The sequence below is a fragment of the Theropithecus gelada genome, chromosome X (genome assembly GCF_003255815.1).
Source record: "Theropithecus gelada isolate Dixy chromosome X, Tgel_1.0, whole genome shotgun sequence".
Classification (NCBI taxonomy): Eukaryota; Metazoa; Chordata; class Mammalia; order Primates; family Cercopithecidae; genus Theropithecus; species Theropithecus gelada.
This window is the reverse complement of record NC_037689.1, coordinates 41214151-41228122: the sequence shown is the minus strand read 5'-3', so window position 1 is coordinate 41228122 and position 13972 is coordinate 41214151. Positions and strand designations below refer to the sequence as shown.

Sequence of the window (13972 nt, the reverse complement as noted above, 5' to 3'; positions counted from 1 at the left end):
AAATCATTTGCCGTCATATCACTTTGTTGAGTAATGCTTTGCTTCAGAAATCAGATACTTTTAAACCACACTAGAAAATTAGTTTTATGTATTACCCATAAAACATTTAGCAAAAATAGTATTCAAGATAGTATTCAAAAGTTTTCAACGAACTAAAGTCCTATGCATCATCTTTCTTATTTCATACTAGCGTGTTTCAGGGTCCTTGTAATTAACCTCATGCTTGAGGTCATTGTGACTGGTTTTTAAATTACACTTTACTGCTAAGCATATATTTCAACTGGAACCTTGGCTTTTTGCAATCTTTGATGTAGTATCTCTCTCTTCCTCCTCTCTCTCTCTCTTAAAAAGACAAGAGTCTCATTCTGTTGCCCAGACTGGACTTGAACTCCTAGGTTCAAGTGCTCCTCCTGCCTCAGCCTCCAGAGTATCTGGGACTTTAGGCACACGCCACCATGCCTGGTATCACTTCTTAAAGTTTGCTAAACCAAGATAGGTAGGATGGGTGCGTGTGCCTGCCTCAGGGTCAGAAAAGATGGTTTGTACGATACGTGCTTTTTCCCTGAAGCTGGCCTGCGTCAGTAGGAACTGGAAGGTAATGGTTGCTAGGAGCACAGGGTGTATTTGGGAATGAAAATCTGAATTTTATCTCTTCCTTTTTATCTGTGATCTTTTTGCTTAAGATTTAGCCTGATAGATAAATTTGTTTTGCCCCCAGGTAGCTGAGTTTTACACAGTGTGTCAGGAATATACTAAGCCTCATCAGGGCATCGGGGAACACAGAACTTGGGGTTGGGAAAGCTGATTTTGAGTCCTGACTTCTTCATGCTGTACTTGAGCGACCTTGGACGAGTCTGTTAACCTCTTTGCACTTCATTTTTCTTTTTTTTTTTTTTTTTTTTTTTTTTTTTTTTTTTTTTTTTTTTTTGAGACGGAGTCTTGCTCTGTCGCCCAGGCTGGAGTGCAGTGGCCGGATCTCAGCTCACTGCAAGCTCCGCCTCCCGGGTTCACGCCATTCTCCTGCCTCAGCCTCCCGAGTAGCTGGGACTACAGGCACCCGCCACCTCGCCCGGCTAGTTTTTTGTATTTTTTAGTAGAGACGGGGTTTCACCGTGTTAGCCAGGATGGTCTCGATCTCCTGACCTCGTGATCCGCCCATCTCGGCCTCCCAAAGTGCTGGGATTACAGGCTTGAGCCACCGCGCCCGGCCTCTGCACTTCATTTTTCTACCTGGGAAGTGAAGCCAGTACTTGCCCTGCCTGCTGGGGTTCTGAAATTCAACTGAGACGTCTGTGGAAGTGTTTTGTAAATGGCAAAGCATGTGACCACGGTGGTGATGAAAGGTTTTAGGTAACTGGTGCTCTCTTTAGGGATAAAGCCCTTTTCTCTTTGTATGGAATAAAAGTTCCAATCTGGTGTTTTATTATAATTCACATTTATAAATCAGATGCTAAATTCATGTTTTAGAAATTCTGAAAATAAGCCAGTTGCCTATGGTTTTGGTATAAATCCTCAAAGTGAACTTAGTCTACTGGCCTGAGTGACAAGTGTCAGGCAAAAATTTCAACTTTAGATTCGAGGCAGTTTTCCTATTGAACATGAATTTCTCAATTTGGTTTGTTTTAAGTAGCAGTATTAATATGTCCTCTTTTCATTGACAGTGAAAGGTCTCTCCCAATCATTGGTAGGCCAGCGCGTCCCAGCACAGAATGTTGAGAAGGTAAAGGAAGGAAGGAACTCATGTCGCTTGATCAAAATGGAATCTTCTTGGCCACAAGTTCCTCTGCCATGTTCAAGGTTGCCTGTGAAAATGGGCTGCGTGACTTCAGGACTACTGTCCCTATCCTCCCTTCTGCCCCTTTCCGCTGCTCCCCTTTGTCTGTTTCTATTTGCTTCCTTGCCTTTATTAACTCATTATTAACAGTCACCATGGCCTTGGAATTAATGTCTATGTTGCTACTTTTTCATAGCATCACTATGACACATACAACTTTTTTTTTCTTTTGAGACAGAGTTTCACTCTTGTCACCCAGGCTGGAGTACAGTGGCACAACCTTGGCTCACTGCAACCACCGCCTCCCAGGTTCAAGTGATTCTCCTGCCTCAGCCTCCCGAGTAGCTGGGATTACAGGTGCCCACCCCACGCCCAGCTAATTTTGTGTACTTTTTGTAGAGACGGGGTTTCACCATGGTGTGTAGGCTGGTCTCGAACTACTGACCTGAGGTGATCCACCTGCCTCCGCCTCCGCCTCCCAAAGTGCTGGGATTACAGGCGTGAGCCACCGCGCCTGGCCTGAAACATATAATTTTTAATGTAGATAAGTAAGAGTCCAGGAAGCAATCCTATAGGCAGAATGTGTGATTTACTCAGCTGCGCTGGCCGGTTATCTTGACTAAGCAAATGTCTTTGGGGAGTGGAATTACCATTTGAGAGAAGTTGATCAGGCTGGGTTGCAGAGTGATTCCTCAGCACAGACGTGCATCCTTTCGTTAGGAGACGACCTCTAACGGGTACGTTTGACTCTGAGAGTCTCCTGCTAAAAACTCTCATGATTATTTTAAAATATTTTTAGGTGAGACATTGATACTTTATTTTTTTCTTTGAGTTCTCATCTTTTAGTGATATATCCTGAAATATTGGGGAATAAAACAGTATGGTGTCTGGTGGGATTTATTTTAAAATAACACAGGGAGGAAGGGGTGGACGTTGCGGTTAGTGGTAAAGATGAAACAAAGCGGGCCTTGAGTTGGTCGTTGTTGAGGTGGGAGGTATGGAGATTTCATTATACTATTCTGTCTACTTTTTATGTGTATTTGTAGTTCTGCATAATAAAAAGTTTTAAAGAGGCCAGGAGCAGTGGCTCACAGCTGTAATTTTAGGACTTTAAGAGGCCGAGGTGAGAGGATTGCTTGAGGCCAGGAGTTCAAGACCACCCTGGGCAACAGAGTGAGACCCCATCTCTGTTTTTTTAAAAAAAAGGGTAGCCAGGTGCAGTGGCTCACGCCTGTAATCCCAGCACTTTGGGAAGCTGAGGTGGGTGGATCACTTGAGGTCAGGAGTTCGAGACCAACCTGGCCAACATGGTGAAACTCCATCTCTACTAAAAATATACAACAAAATTAGCCAGGCATGGTGGCACATGCCTGTAGTCCCAGCTACTCTGGAAGCCAAGGCACAAGAATCACTTGAGCCTGGGAGGTGGAGGTTGCAGTGAACCGAGATCGTACCGGTGCACTCTAGCTTGGGCAACAGAGGGAGGCTCTGTCTCAAAAATAAATAAATAAATAAGTAAAAATAAAAAGTTAAAAAAACCAACCATAGGTTTCCCATTGCCTCAAGGAAGGTCCAGCCCTCTGTCTCCAGGCTTGTTTTCTGGGGTGTTCTGGCCTGAGGAAGTGATCCATGGGTGGCCTTCACACTTACACCCTGACTTGCTGCTGACCCCTTGCATTAGCTGGCTTCTGTTCCTGCACCGCTCTTTCCTTCCCTTTGATCCCCTGCATCCTCATCCCATTTGCCTGCCTAACTCTTACAAAGCCTCAGGTCATGGACAATATCCCTTTCCCCGGACTTCTGTGATTGCCCTCCACTCAGGTGTGGATTATGTACCCTCCTGGGGGTACTCTGTTCACTGTTTCCCTCATTTTGGCTGCCCTCACGGTGATCCTAACCATCCCCTTTCTTCTGGTTACCCACATTGTATTGTAGTTGGGTGTTTCTTTTGAGGGAGGTGATTATGCCCTGTTGATACTTCTGTCCCTGGCACCCAGCACAATCCTGCCATACAGCAGGCAATCCATAAATAAGAGAACGAAAGGCCCACTCTGGGGCTTAGCGGCACTTGGCCTCAGGTTCCCAGCACCTCCGTACAGAGCCAGCAGTGTCTGGTGCTGATGCACTGCTGCGTGCCTTCATGTTTCTTCACGCCCTTGTTCAACTGGCCTCTGTTCTGTCCCATTGGGATTTTCAGTGACTTTCTAGGAGTCACAGCAGTGCAAGCATGAGTTTGGACACTGCATTCCTATATCTCCACTGCACATGGTGAGGAAGCTCCCGTCAAACTTGGAACTCTTACATCCTCTAGAATGTTTGGAGTTTTGAAATGGTGCCCCATACTGCTAGGCATAATGTAAACATGCTCATTATTCATGGAAGAAGTTGCTCCTCTGTTTAGAATAGGTCTCTATTACAGGGTGCAACTCCAGGGTGCATCTCCAGGGTGCATTTTATTTTATTTTTTTTAGTTTATGAGACAGAGTCTTACTCTGTTACTTAGGCTGGAGAGCAGTGACGTGATCACAGCTCACTGCAACCTCGACCTCCCAGTCTCAAGTCATCCACCCACCTTAGCCTCCTGAGTAGCTGGGACTACAGGCACGCACCACCACACCCGGCTAATTTTTTGTATTTTTTATAGAGATGGGGTTTCACCATGTTGTCCAGGCTGGTCTCGAACTCCTGAGCTCAAGCGATCTGCCCATCTCGGCCATGCCTGTAAGTGTTGGGATTACAGGCATGAGCTACCGCGCCCGGCCAGGGCACATTATATGTCAAGCTCATGGTAGACATGTGAGCCAGGAGCTATGACAGGACTGTTTTTTGCAGCAGTGTGAAATACGAAATGAATAAAAATCTGTCACACAATAGAATTCTATACAGAAGCGAAAATGCATGAACTGGAGCTAAATGCACAAATTGGTTGAATGCCACCAAAAAATTGCAAGCCGAAGAATATATGTACAATGCAATACCGTTTACATGAAGTTCAAAGACATACAAAACAGAGCAATACACTGTTAAGGAATTTGTGTGTGTGTGTGTGTGTGTGCATATAATGCCTATACATGCCTGTACATATTGTCTTAGTTTGTTTGCTATAACATAATGCCTGCGCATGGCTTCTAAACAACATAAATTTATTTATTTGGAGACAGAGTCTCACTCTATTGCCCAGGCTGGAGTGCAGTGGCACGATCTCAGCTCACTGCAACCTCTGCCTCCCGGGTACAAGCAATTCTCCTGCCTTAGCCTCTCGAGTAGCTGGGATTACAGGCACCTGGCACCACGCCCAACTCATTTTTGTATTTTTAGTAGAGACAGAGTTTCACCATATTGGAGAGGCTGGTCTTGAACTCCTGACCTCAGGTGGTCCACCTGCCTTGGCCTCCCAAGGTGCTGGGATTACAGGCATGAGCCACTGCACCCAGCCAGAAATGTATTTCTCATAATTGTGAAGACTAGGGAGTCCAACATCAAGGTGGTGGCGGACTCATTGGCGAGGACCTGCTTTCTAGTTCATAGACGGGACCTTCTCCCTGTGTCCTGGAATGATGAAGGGGAAACCAGCTCTCCAGAGTCTCTTTTATAAGGGCTCTAATCCAATTTATGAGGGCTCCATCCTCATAACCTAATCACCTCCCAAAGGCCTCATCTTTAGGTACCATCATATTGGGGATTAGGTTTCAATATATGAACCTTGAGGGGAAACAAACGTTCATTCTATAGCACGTGCGTGGAACTGATAAATACATAGATCCAGACAGAAGTGTTCTCTGGGCAGGAGGGAGGAGATGTGATTAGAGAGGGGCACATGGGACCCTGAGTGCAGGTAACCCTCTGACTTAGGCTACACAGAAGGTACATGGTTTTTCATTGCATTATACTTTATGCCTGATATATAAGCTAAATATATTCTTCGGATGTATGATATGTCATTACAAAAATAACATTAAAAGTCCATCAGCAAGTTCTAAGTGAGGTTATATTCCCAGCACTTTGAAGAAGAAAGAGGATTCAAAAAGATTCTTACTGCGTTTCTTCCACAGTTCATAGGGTAATTTTAATCAAATCATTCCTTATTTTACCTAACAGGCTGATGACAGAAATACACATTGCTATAGCTCCCCACTGGTGATCACCAGTGAGTAGATGAAGTAGACAGATCATCTCCCCTAATCCTGTCCTCTCCTTGTTCATTGCAGATGTTGCTGTGGTAGACATGAGTGATGTCTCCAGACAGCCTTCCCTCTTCTACCATCTTGGAGTCCGAGAAAGCTTTGGCATGGCCAATAATGTGATCTTGTACCATGACACCGATGCCGACACTGCTCTCTCTTTGAAGGTACAGGGTATTGTTCACATTCTCCTGAGTACTTCGTTTTGGGAAAGCAGAATTATATGTCTAGCTGAAATGCCACAGTAGTACAGGAAGTTGGAGAAAAACAAAGGCTTGCTTGTGCAATTCTTTCCTTCCCACCACAGGTTCTGGTTCACACAGACGACTTCCTGGCCACTTTGTGAGCATCTGTGCTACAGTCATACGTGTGCAGGCAACTTGGGCATTTCCAGGCTCGTTAGGGAAGTCGAGGCAAACACTCCTGTTAGTTTCAACTGAAGCAAACACACTGTTCCGAATTCCTTCGTGAGCTGTTGGATCCAAACCTACACATAAAAATCAGTTCTCAACTTGGATAATAATATGAAGACATTGAACAGTTACTGAAATGGACAGAATATTTTAGCATAGACTCAATTAGTCTTTGATGTTATTTTCCCCTAGTCTGAAAGCAAAGCAAAACCGTAAACGTGTGTTCCTGCACGACGCATTCATGGTTAAGAATTTCTAAAATGTATTTTTGCAAGCTTGATACAAGCTTTTTTGGATAACATAGTATTTTTTTAAAATGCTTATATTTGTATAGTGGAAATGTTTAACATAAGTTATTCCGAAATTCAGTGGATATTGATATTGTTGAATATTTTAGTCAGAAAATCCTGGCCTATGTTAAATCATTTTAGAAATAATGGATTAGTTTGTTTATAGCAGTGCTTCTTGGCCTTGAGTGCACTTCAGAATTACTGGGAGAGCTTGTAAATATCCCCATGCCTAGGCCTCACCCCAGACCAGTTACGTCACATAATCTCAGGGATGGGGGTGGGACCCAGGCATGGAGATTTTTTTAACCTCCCAAATGTGCAACCATGGGTGAGAACCAATGGTTTGGAGAGTCAGCCTTCGCAGACATCATTTCTAAAGGTTCAGTTCCCTCAGTGTTAAAAATCACGGGTAGAGAGTAGTAAAATTTTATGCCAAAGTTGGACATTTTCATTGTGTTTCTTGAGATTTAATATTAACTAGGTTTTCAGGGTTGTGTAAGGATTTGAGATTATTTCCTGGTAGAAATACCACCTGCTTGAGATGTGTAACTTGTATGTGCTAAACATCATATATACTTTACATAGATATGTACTCAGTAATTATGGTAAAATACTGTTATTTTAATAAGTCATTTGTATGACAGTGAAAGAAGAGACTTTTATTAGTATACTTCACATTGTAGAATAGTTTCCCCAGGGCGATAAACCAATGCAAATTACATTAGATATTTAGATACTGACCTTTTCTTTTACTGATTTTCACGAAGGTAGTTAGGCTTAGGAATATTTAGAATTTAGCAAGTATGAAAGATATAGATTATTAACCTATATTTTGATGAAAAACGTGAAATTAGAATTTTTTTTTTTCCAATTTAGGACAGTTTCTTCAACTGTGCCTTAGCGAAGCCCTCTGGAAAGTTTTATGGACTAGATGTTTTAATTTTTAATGATACAGAAAATTATTTCCTAAAATGGAAGTGGGTAGTCAGTTATATGTAACACCAGAAGCAGCAGTTTGCACTTGTTATCAGGAAATAAAAATCTCAGAATATTTAAAACATGTTTTACAGGGCAGCTGTTTGATTATGGTGTTTTCTCCCCCTCTGGAAGTGTTGGTGCGCAAATGAGACAGTCAAGAGCTGCCTAATTATCATACTACATTTACTGACTCAAATTGTTGTCACTGAATTTGAACATTCCTAGATTGTTGTAGCGAGGTGTCAGGAATTCTTCTGCCAACACCCTTTCTGTAGGAAAGCTGACCGTGGTGTGGCCTTCACACTGATTGATTCAAGAAATGGTTCCAGATCTGGGGATAGCACAGTGCCTTCTAGGCCCTTCCTTGCTATCATTGACATTCTTTTCTGGGAAGGCAAGATGAGGGCACTCAGCACCCCAAACCTGAAGCTCAAAATATCTTTTGGGCAAAAGCATTGGCACTGTTCTGGGGAAATCCTTATAAGCATACATGCCCTCTAATAGTTCCAAAGGCTAACCAGTGGTGATCAATTTTCTCTGGAATATGAATGTTGCAATTCAGAGGTTCATTGTGTTTGAAGCTTTTGGAGAGGGAGGTTTTACATGATTAATTCTTGCTCTAAGGTGGGTGCTTTTATGTGATTAATTCTTACATGGTTAATTTCTTTTATAGAGGGGAGTACTGGCTAATGCTTATGGAAATTAGCTGTTTTGAAAAAAAGCTATATTCATTTTTTCTTTTTCTTCTCAGGACATGGTAACTCAAAAAAACACAGTAAGTATTACATTTTCAGAATTTTAATTCTGAAATTAAATGTAAATGTCAGTTTGTAAAATGCTTGCCTGAAAATCATCCAGGTAGCAAGATGACTTCTAATCATGCCTGTGGGTTGTGTTTCTAAGGAGGACAGCTAGAAATCTCCCTGTGCCTCAGCCTGCCAGCCCCAGGCCCCACTCAGCCATTGAGGGTGTGGGCCAGAAGGCAAGGCCAGGCAAGAAAGTGTATGTTCTTCATTACCTGCTGGGACTTTGAGCTGGAACCTTCTGGGTGACTCCTTCTGAGCTGGGTCGATGTTCCATGGACCACCAATAATCTTTTTGCTGGAGTCAGTACCTCCCATACTTCCCAAGCAGAGTTTCCCTAACGATGCAGGAACGTGAACTTGTATGCCAGTTAATATGGGGCACAAGTTTCTTGCCACAAATGGAAAAGAAGTGGGATGGAATTCTACTTCCTTCTGTCCCATTTATGTACTGAAGTCTCCTGATTTGGCTTAAAAGTTCTGAAATTACATAGTTTTATTGCCACGTTGGTTTGAATAGTATAATAAAATCACCACCCTAAAAATGTTTTAAAAGGATCTTGGCCTTGGAAATGTTGCCAAGGTTATCCTGTACCCTTGAATGCACCCCAAGCTGCCCATCCCTCCAGACCTATGGCATTGTGGTTTGAGAAACCATGACCTAGACTCAGGACAGGCCCTTGGTCCCTCTCCTTAGAGCCTTAGTCTCCTTCCTGCTAGCCCTTCTAGAGGGAACAGGCCTGCAGACTCTCTTCCTATTCCAGTTGGAGTTCCTAGGAGAGGGAAAAAAGGGCCCAGGAGGCAAAGCTGTCCCCTGGGCACCCTCTGCAGAAGTCCCCAACCTGCAGCTTGGGGGCCCAGGCTTCCCCAGGACACTGACAGAGCACCCCACCTGCGATAGAAGTTTTAGAAACATAGCAAGTGGTGTAGTGCACATAATTACTATTGGAGCATGAATTTTACAAGCAGGCCTGTAAGATAAGGCATCGGGTGGTTTTAGATTCCTTTTGGAAAAGAAATGGGATCAGGCATGACTTTTTTTTTTTTTTTTTTTGAGACTGAGACAGGGTCTTGCTCTGTCGGCCAGGCTGGAGTGCAGTGTCATGATCTTGGCTCACTGCAACCTCTGCCTCCCGGGTTCAAGCACTTCTCCTGTCTCAGCCTCCTGAGTAGCTGGGATTACAGACACCTACCACCACGCCTGGCTAATTTTTGCATTTTTAGTAGCGACAGGGTTTCCCCACGTTGGCCAGGCTGGTCTCGAACTCCTACCTCAAGTGATCTGCCCGCCTTGGCCTCCTAAAGTGCTGGGATTACAGGTGTGAGCCACCACACTAGGCCTTGATTTTTAAAATTACCTACTTTGTGGAGAAATGAGGAAGAAGTTGAAGGACATTGGGCCTGAGGCCCAGGAGGTACAGTTATAGCTGCAGCCCTGTCTCTAAGTAACACTGGGCAGTCAGTTGTTCCACCCCTGCCTGGGCCTCAGGATCCTCAGCAATAAAATGAGAAATGTTGAACTATGCTGTTTTGCTCATTGATACGTTCCAGCCCTCAACATCTGTGGTTCCATATTTGTTATACAAGCAAAAAGATGTATCCTGGATTTAATGCAAGAAATGGCTATGAAATGCTGATTCCTTAAAACAGCAAGAGTTACGTTGAGGCAAGGAGCAAGGAAGACAACTCGTTTTCTTTCTCCATTCCTCACTGTTGGATGCATCAGCACTCAGAAATATTCTCTCCTCCAGGAGACTTGGTGTCATGCTGTTACAATTCCACTACATACCTCCCTTCTGGTGCATTCTCCCTCTTCCAAAACACCCAGGAATTCCTTAACATTCTTAGTAATTCCAAGCATACCTCGGCACTATTCTTCCTAGGTATTTGTTTGTTTTTTAGGAATAAACTTACTCTAAAGCAGTGGTCCCCAACCTTTTCATTACCAGGGACTGGTTTCATGGAAGACAATTTTTCCACAGACCAGAGGTGGGGGATGGTTTCAGGATGAAACTGTTTGACCTCAGATCATCAGGCATTAGATTCCCGTAAGGAGCACGCAGCCTAGATCCCTTGCATGCACAGTTCACCATAGGGTTTGCACTCCTGTAAGAATCTAATGCCACCAATGATCTGACAGGAGATGGAGTTCAGGCAATAATGCGCGCTCACCCGCCGCTCACCTCTGCTATGTGGCCTGGTTCCTAACAGGCCACTGACTGGTACTGGTCCATGGCCCCGGGGGTTGGGGACCCCTGTAAAGGATTTGGCAGCTAATCTCTTTGCTATATTTGGCATTATGTTAGAATTTGGTGCCCAGTATTGGTCATTATGCTTGGCAAGATGTGAAAATTTAGAGCACTCAGAAGAATAAAAGGATCCTAGGTGACGTGATGAGTGGAAAATCGCCCCTAAGAGGAAAAGCTAAAGGGAACTAAGCCTTGAGAGGTACCATTAGTAGTCATCTTCAAATGCTATCCTCTTTCTGAAAGTAAAGAGACATTTACTGTTTCCACTCCAGATGGGATGGAAGTAGGGTAAACAGAAAAATGGTTTGGATCAGCAGAATGGACATCTTGCAACTAATGGTGATTAAACATTAAAACAGAATGTCAAAGTAACTTGGGTAGCTTCTAAGGAGAATTTGCTCAATTGTCCCCTCCATGTGGATTGGGGTAACCCTGGAATCAGACACCTGGATCATATGACCCCAGAGATTCCGAGGGAGAGTCTGATGGAATTGTGGGTTTGTGATCATTTTGGAAAGATTTTAGCGCGCGCGCACACACACACACACACACATACAATACATACATACATAGTCACAGTTAGTGAACAGTGAAGTCTTGTAAATAAGGGATATGAATTAGATGCCACACCCTGAACATGTAGCCAGATGTTTGAAATGATTTATGAATATATGAAAACAAAGATGCTTTGAGATCTCTTTTCAAGGAGTTATTTGATATTTCTAAAATTGTACTTTTACCCAGAAAGAGAGATGGAAAAATTAAAAATAATAACAAAGATAAAATTGTGCTTGATGATGTATTGAATTCAGCTTCATTTAGCAGTGAAGTGGGCACATTTGTCTCCTTTCTTTTCTCTTTTCTTTTCTTTTCTCTTTTCTTCTCTTTTCTCTCTTCTCTCTCTCTCTTCTCTTCTCTTTTCTGACAGAGTCTCGCCCTGTAGCCCAGGCTGGAGTACAGTGGCATGATCTTGGCTCACTGCAACCTCCACCTCCCAGATTTGAGTGATTCTCCTGCCTCAGCCTCCCGAGTACCTGGGACTATAGGCATGTGCCACCACGACCAGCTAATTTTATTTTTTGTAGAGATGGGGGTCTCACTGTATTGTCCAGGCTGGTCTCAAGCCATCCTCCCACCTCAGCCTCCTAAAGTGCTGCGATTTATAGGCATTAGCCACCATTCCTGGCCTCTTTACTTTTAAAAAAAAAGTAAATACCTTTCCATTTTTAAGTAGCCAAATTGTCTTTTGTTACCTAAAACAGAAAATGAAAGTATTTCTTGGACATACCTTACTGCACTATGAAAAGCAATAGATCGTCCATAAGTTATAACCAAAATCTCTCCCTCAGGAATATATTCCATACTACTAACAGACATATTAAAATTTAGAGATTTTACTTCTGTCATGGTAGCATGATCCCAAAGTCTGCAAAATAAAGATAAAAATATGATGATGTTTACTCATGTCAGAAAAAAGCTTATAAATTCTAATTACATCTGCAGATTAGCCAAAGAAAGAACAATCACAATTACAGAAAAACAACATTCATTCCAAGTCACAAATTACAGATGATAAAAAGAAATTCTGGGTTTCTATATACAATGTCAAATTATGCATGACAACAGCTTGTAAGTAAAATCAACTTTAATACCTACATATACTTCCCAATTTGGCAAAACTACATAAGACAAGTTCTAATCTAGTCAATTTCAGCACTGCTATAAATAGTGGTTCTTACACTCTGTTTTTGTGAATCTAGCAATAGCTACACATCTTTCCAAAGAAATATACATCAGGTGTCAGCAAACAAGATTTTTGTATAGAATTTCAGAGGCTTCATGGACCCTCCCTTTAACCTGCCCACAGACCCAGGTTAAGAACACCTGCTTATAATATATGAGGATTTAATTTTCTTCTGAATTTTGCTGTCTGTGTATACAAGGTGAGCATCCCTTATAGAAAATACTTGCAACCAGAAAGAAGTTGGATTTCAAACTTTTTCGGATTTTGGAATATTTGCATCAGACACTTACCGATTGAGAATCCCTAACCTGAAAATAGAAAATTCAAAATGCTCTAATGAGCATTTCCTTTAAGCATCAAGTCAGCACTCAAAGTCTCAGATTTCAGAGCGTTTCAAATTTCAGATTTTCAGGTTAGGGATACTTGACCTGTAATAGTAAATAGCTCCAGATAAATGTGACCTGGGTGCAACTTAAATTTTAATGTTCAGAACATTTTTTGCTCATAATATTAAATGTATTTAAAATACAAGCTCTAAGGTAAAATATTTTTCAAATTTTAAGTTTGTTTTTTGTTTTTGAGACAGTCTAGCTCTGTCACCCAGGCTAGAGTGTAATGGCGCAATTTCGACTCTCAGCAACCTTTGTCTCCCAGATTCAAGTGATTCTCCTGCCTCAGCCTCCCGAGTAGCTGGGATTACAGGTGTGTGCCAGCACACCTGGCTAAGTTTTGTAATTTTCATAGAGACAGTGTTTTGCCATGTTGGCCAGGCTGGTCTAGTACTCCTGACCTCAAATGATCCATCCACCTCACCTCCCAAAGTGCTGGGATTACAGGCGTGAGCCACCATGCCCGGCCTCAAATTGTAAATTGTTAAAGAAAAAGTACTTACCGAACAGTTTTGTCATCAGCAGAAAGAATCTGTTTATCCTCACTGCACCACAGAGCTTTTTTTATACCAGAAGTGTGACCACTAATTTCCTTAGGTTCTTGAGGTAAAACAATTAAAAGTACATTTGTTAATACATGATTTTTTTAACTGAACAATATTGAAACTATTATATATTTTAAAAAACACACATTTTAAATTAGACTGCAACTTTTCAAAGCCCAGCCCAATTCAAACCTGATGTTTATATAGAATACAGTTAGTTTTTCCATACTGGAACATAAATTTACCTGCATGACAGGGACCCAAGGAACTACCATGCTTGCTATATGTAGCTGAGTGAATGCACCACTCACTCCCTCTAGCCTAAATTTCTGCACAACTGATAATATTCAAAAGCATTATTGTATCGCCATGAAATAAAATAATAATTAATGTGGCATAATTTAATAAGAACATGGACCCAGGAACAAGACAGTTGAAACTGATTCTAGCACTATGGCTAACTCTGGGACCTTCATCCAAGCAGCTATTGATAGTAACTAATAGGAAATAAGAGTTAGAAGGAAAAAGGGAAACAGAAAGTGGGACAGCAATTCCCAAGAATGTTTCTACACTGTGAGGAAAACATTAAAAAAAAAAAAAAAAAAA

General features: G+C 42.2%; 1 protein-coding gene across 1 annotated transcript in view; it reads left to right on the top strand.

Annotated features, from left to right (window-relative positions):
* Nucleotides 1–13972, top strand: part of MAP3K15 (mitogen-activated protein kinase kinase kinase 15) — a 148192-nt gene that overhangs the window by 19934 nt on the left and 114286 nt on the right. The window contains exons 2-3 of the mRNA XM_025372149.1: nucleotides 5983–6122; nucleotides 8388–8411. Coding sequence (XP_025227934.1) covers nucleotides 5983–6122; nucleotides 8388–8411 — 164 coding nt within the window. The remainder of the gene's footprint in view (nucleotides 1–5982; nucleotides 6123–8387; nucleotides 8412–13972) is intronic.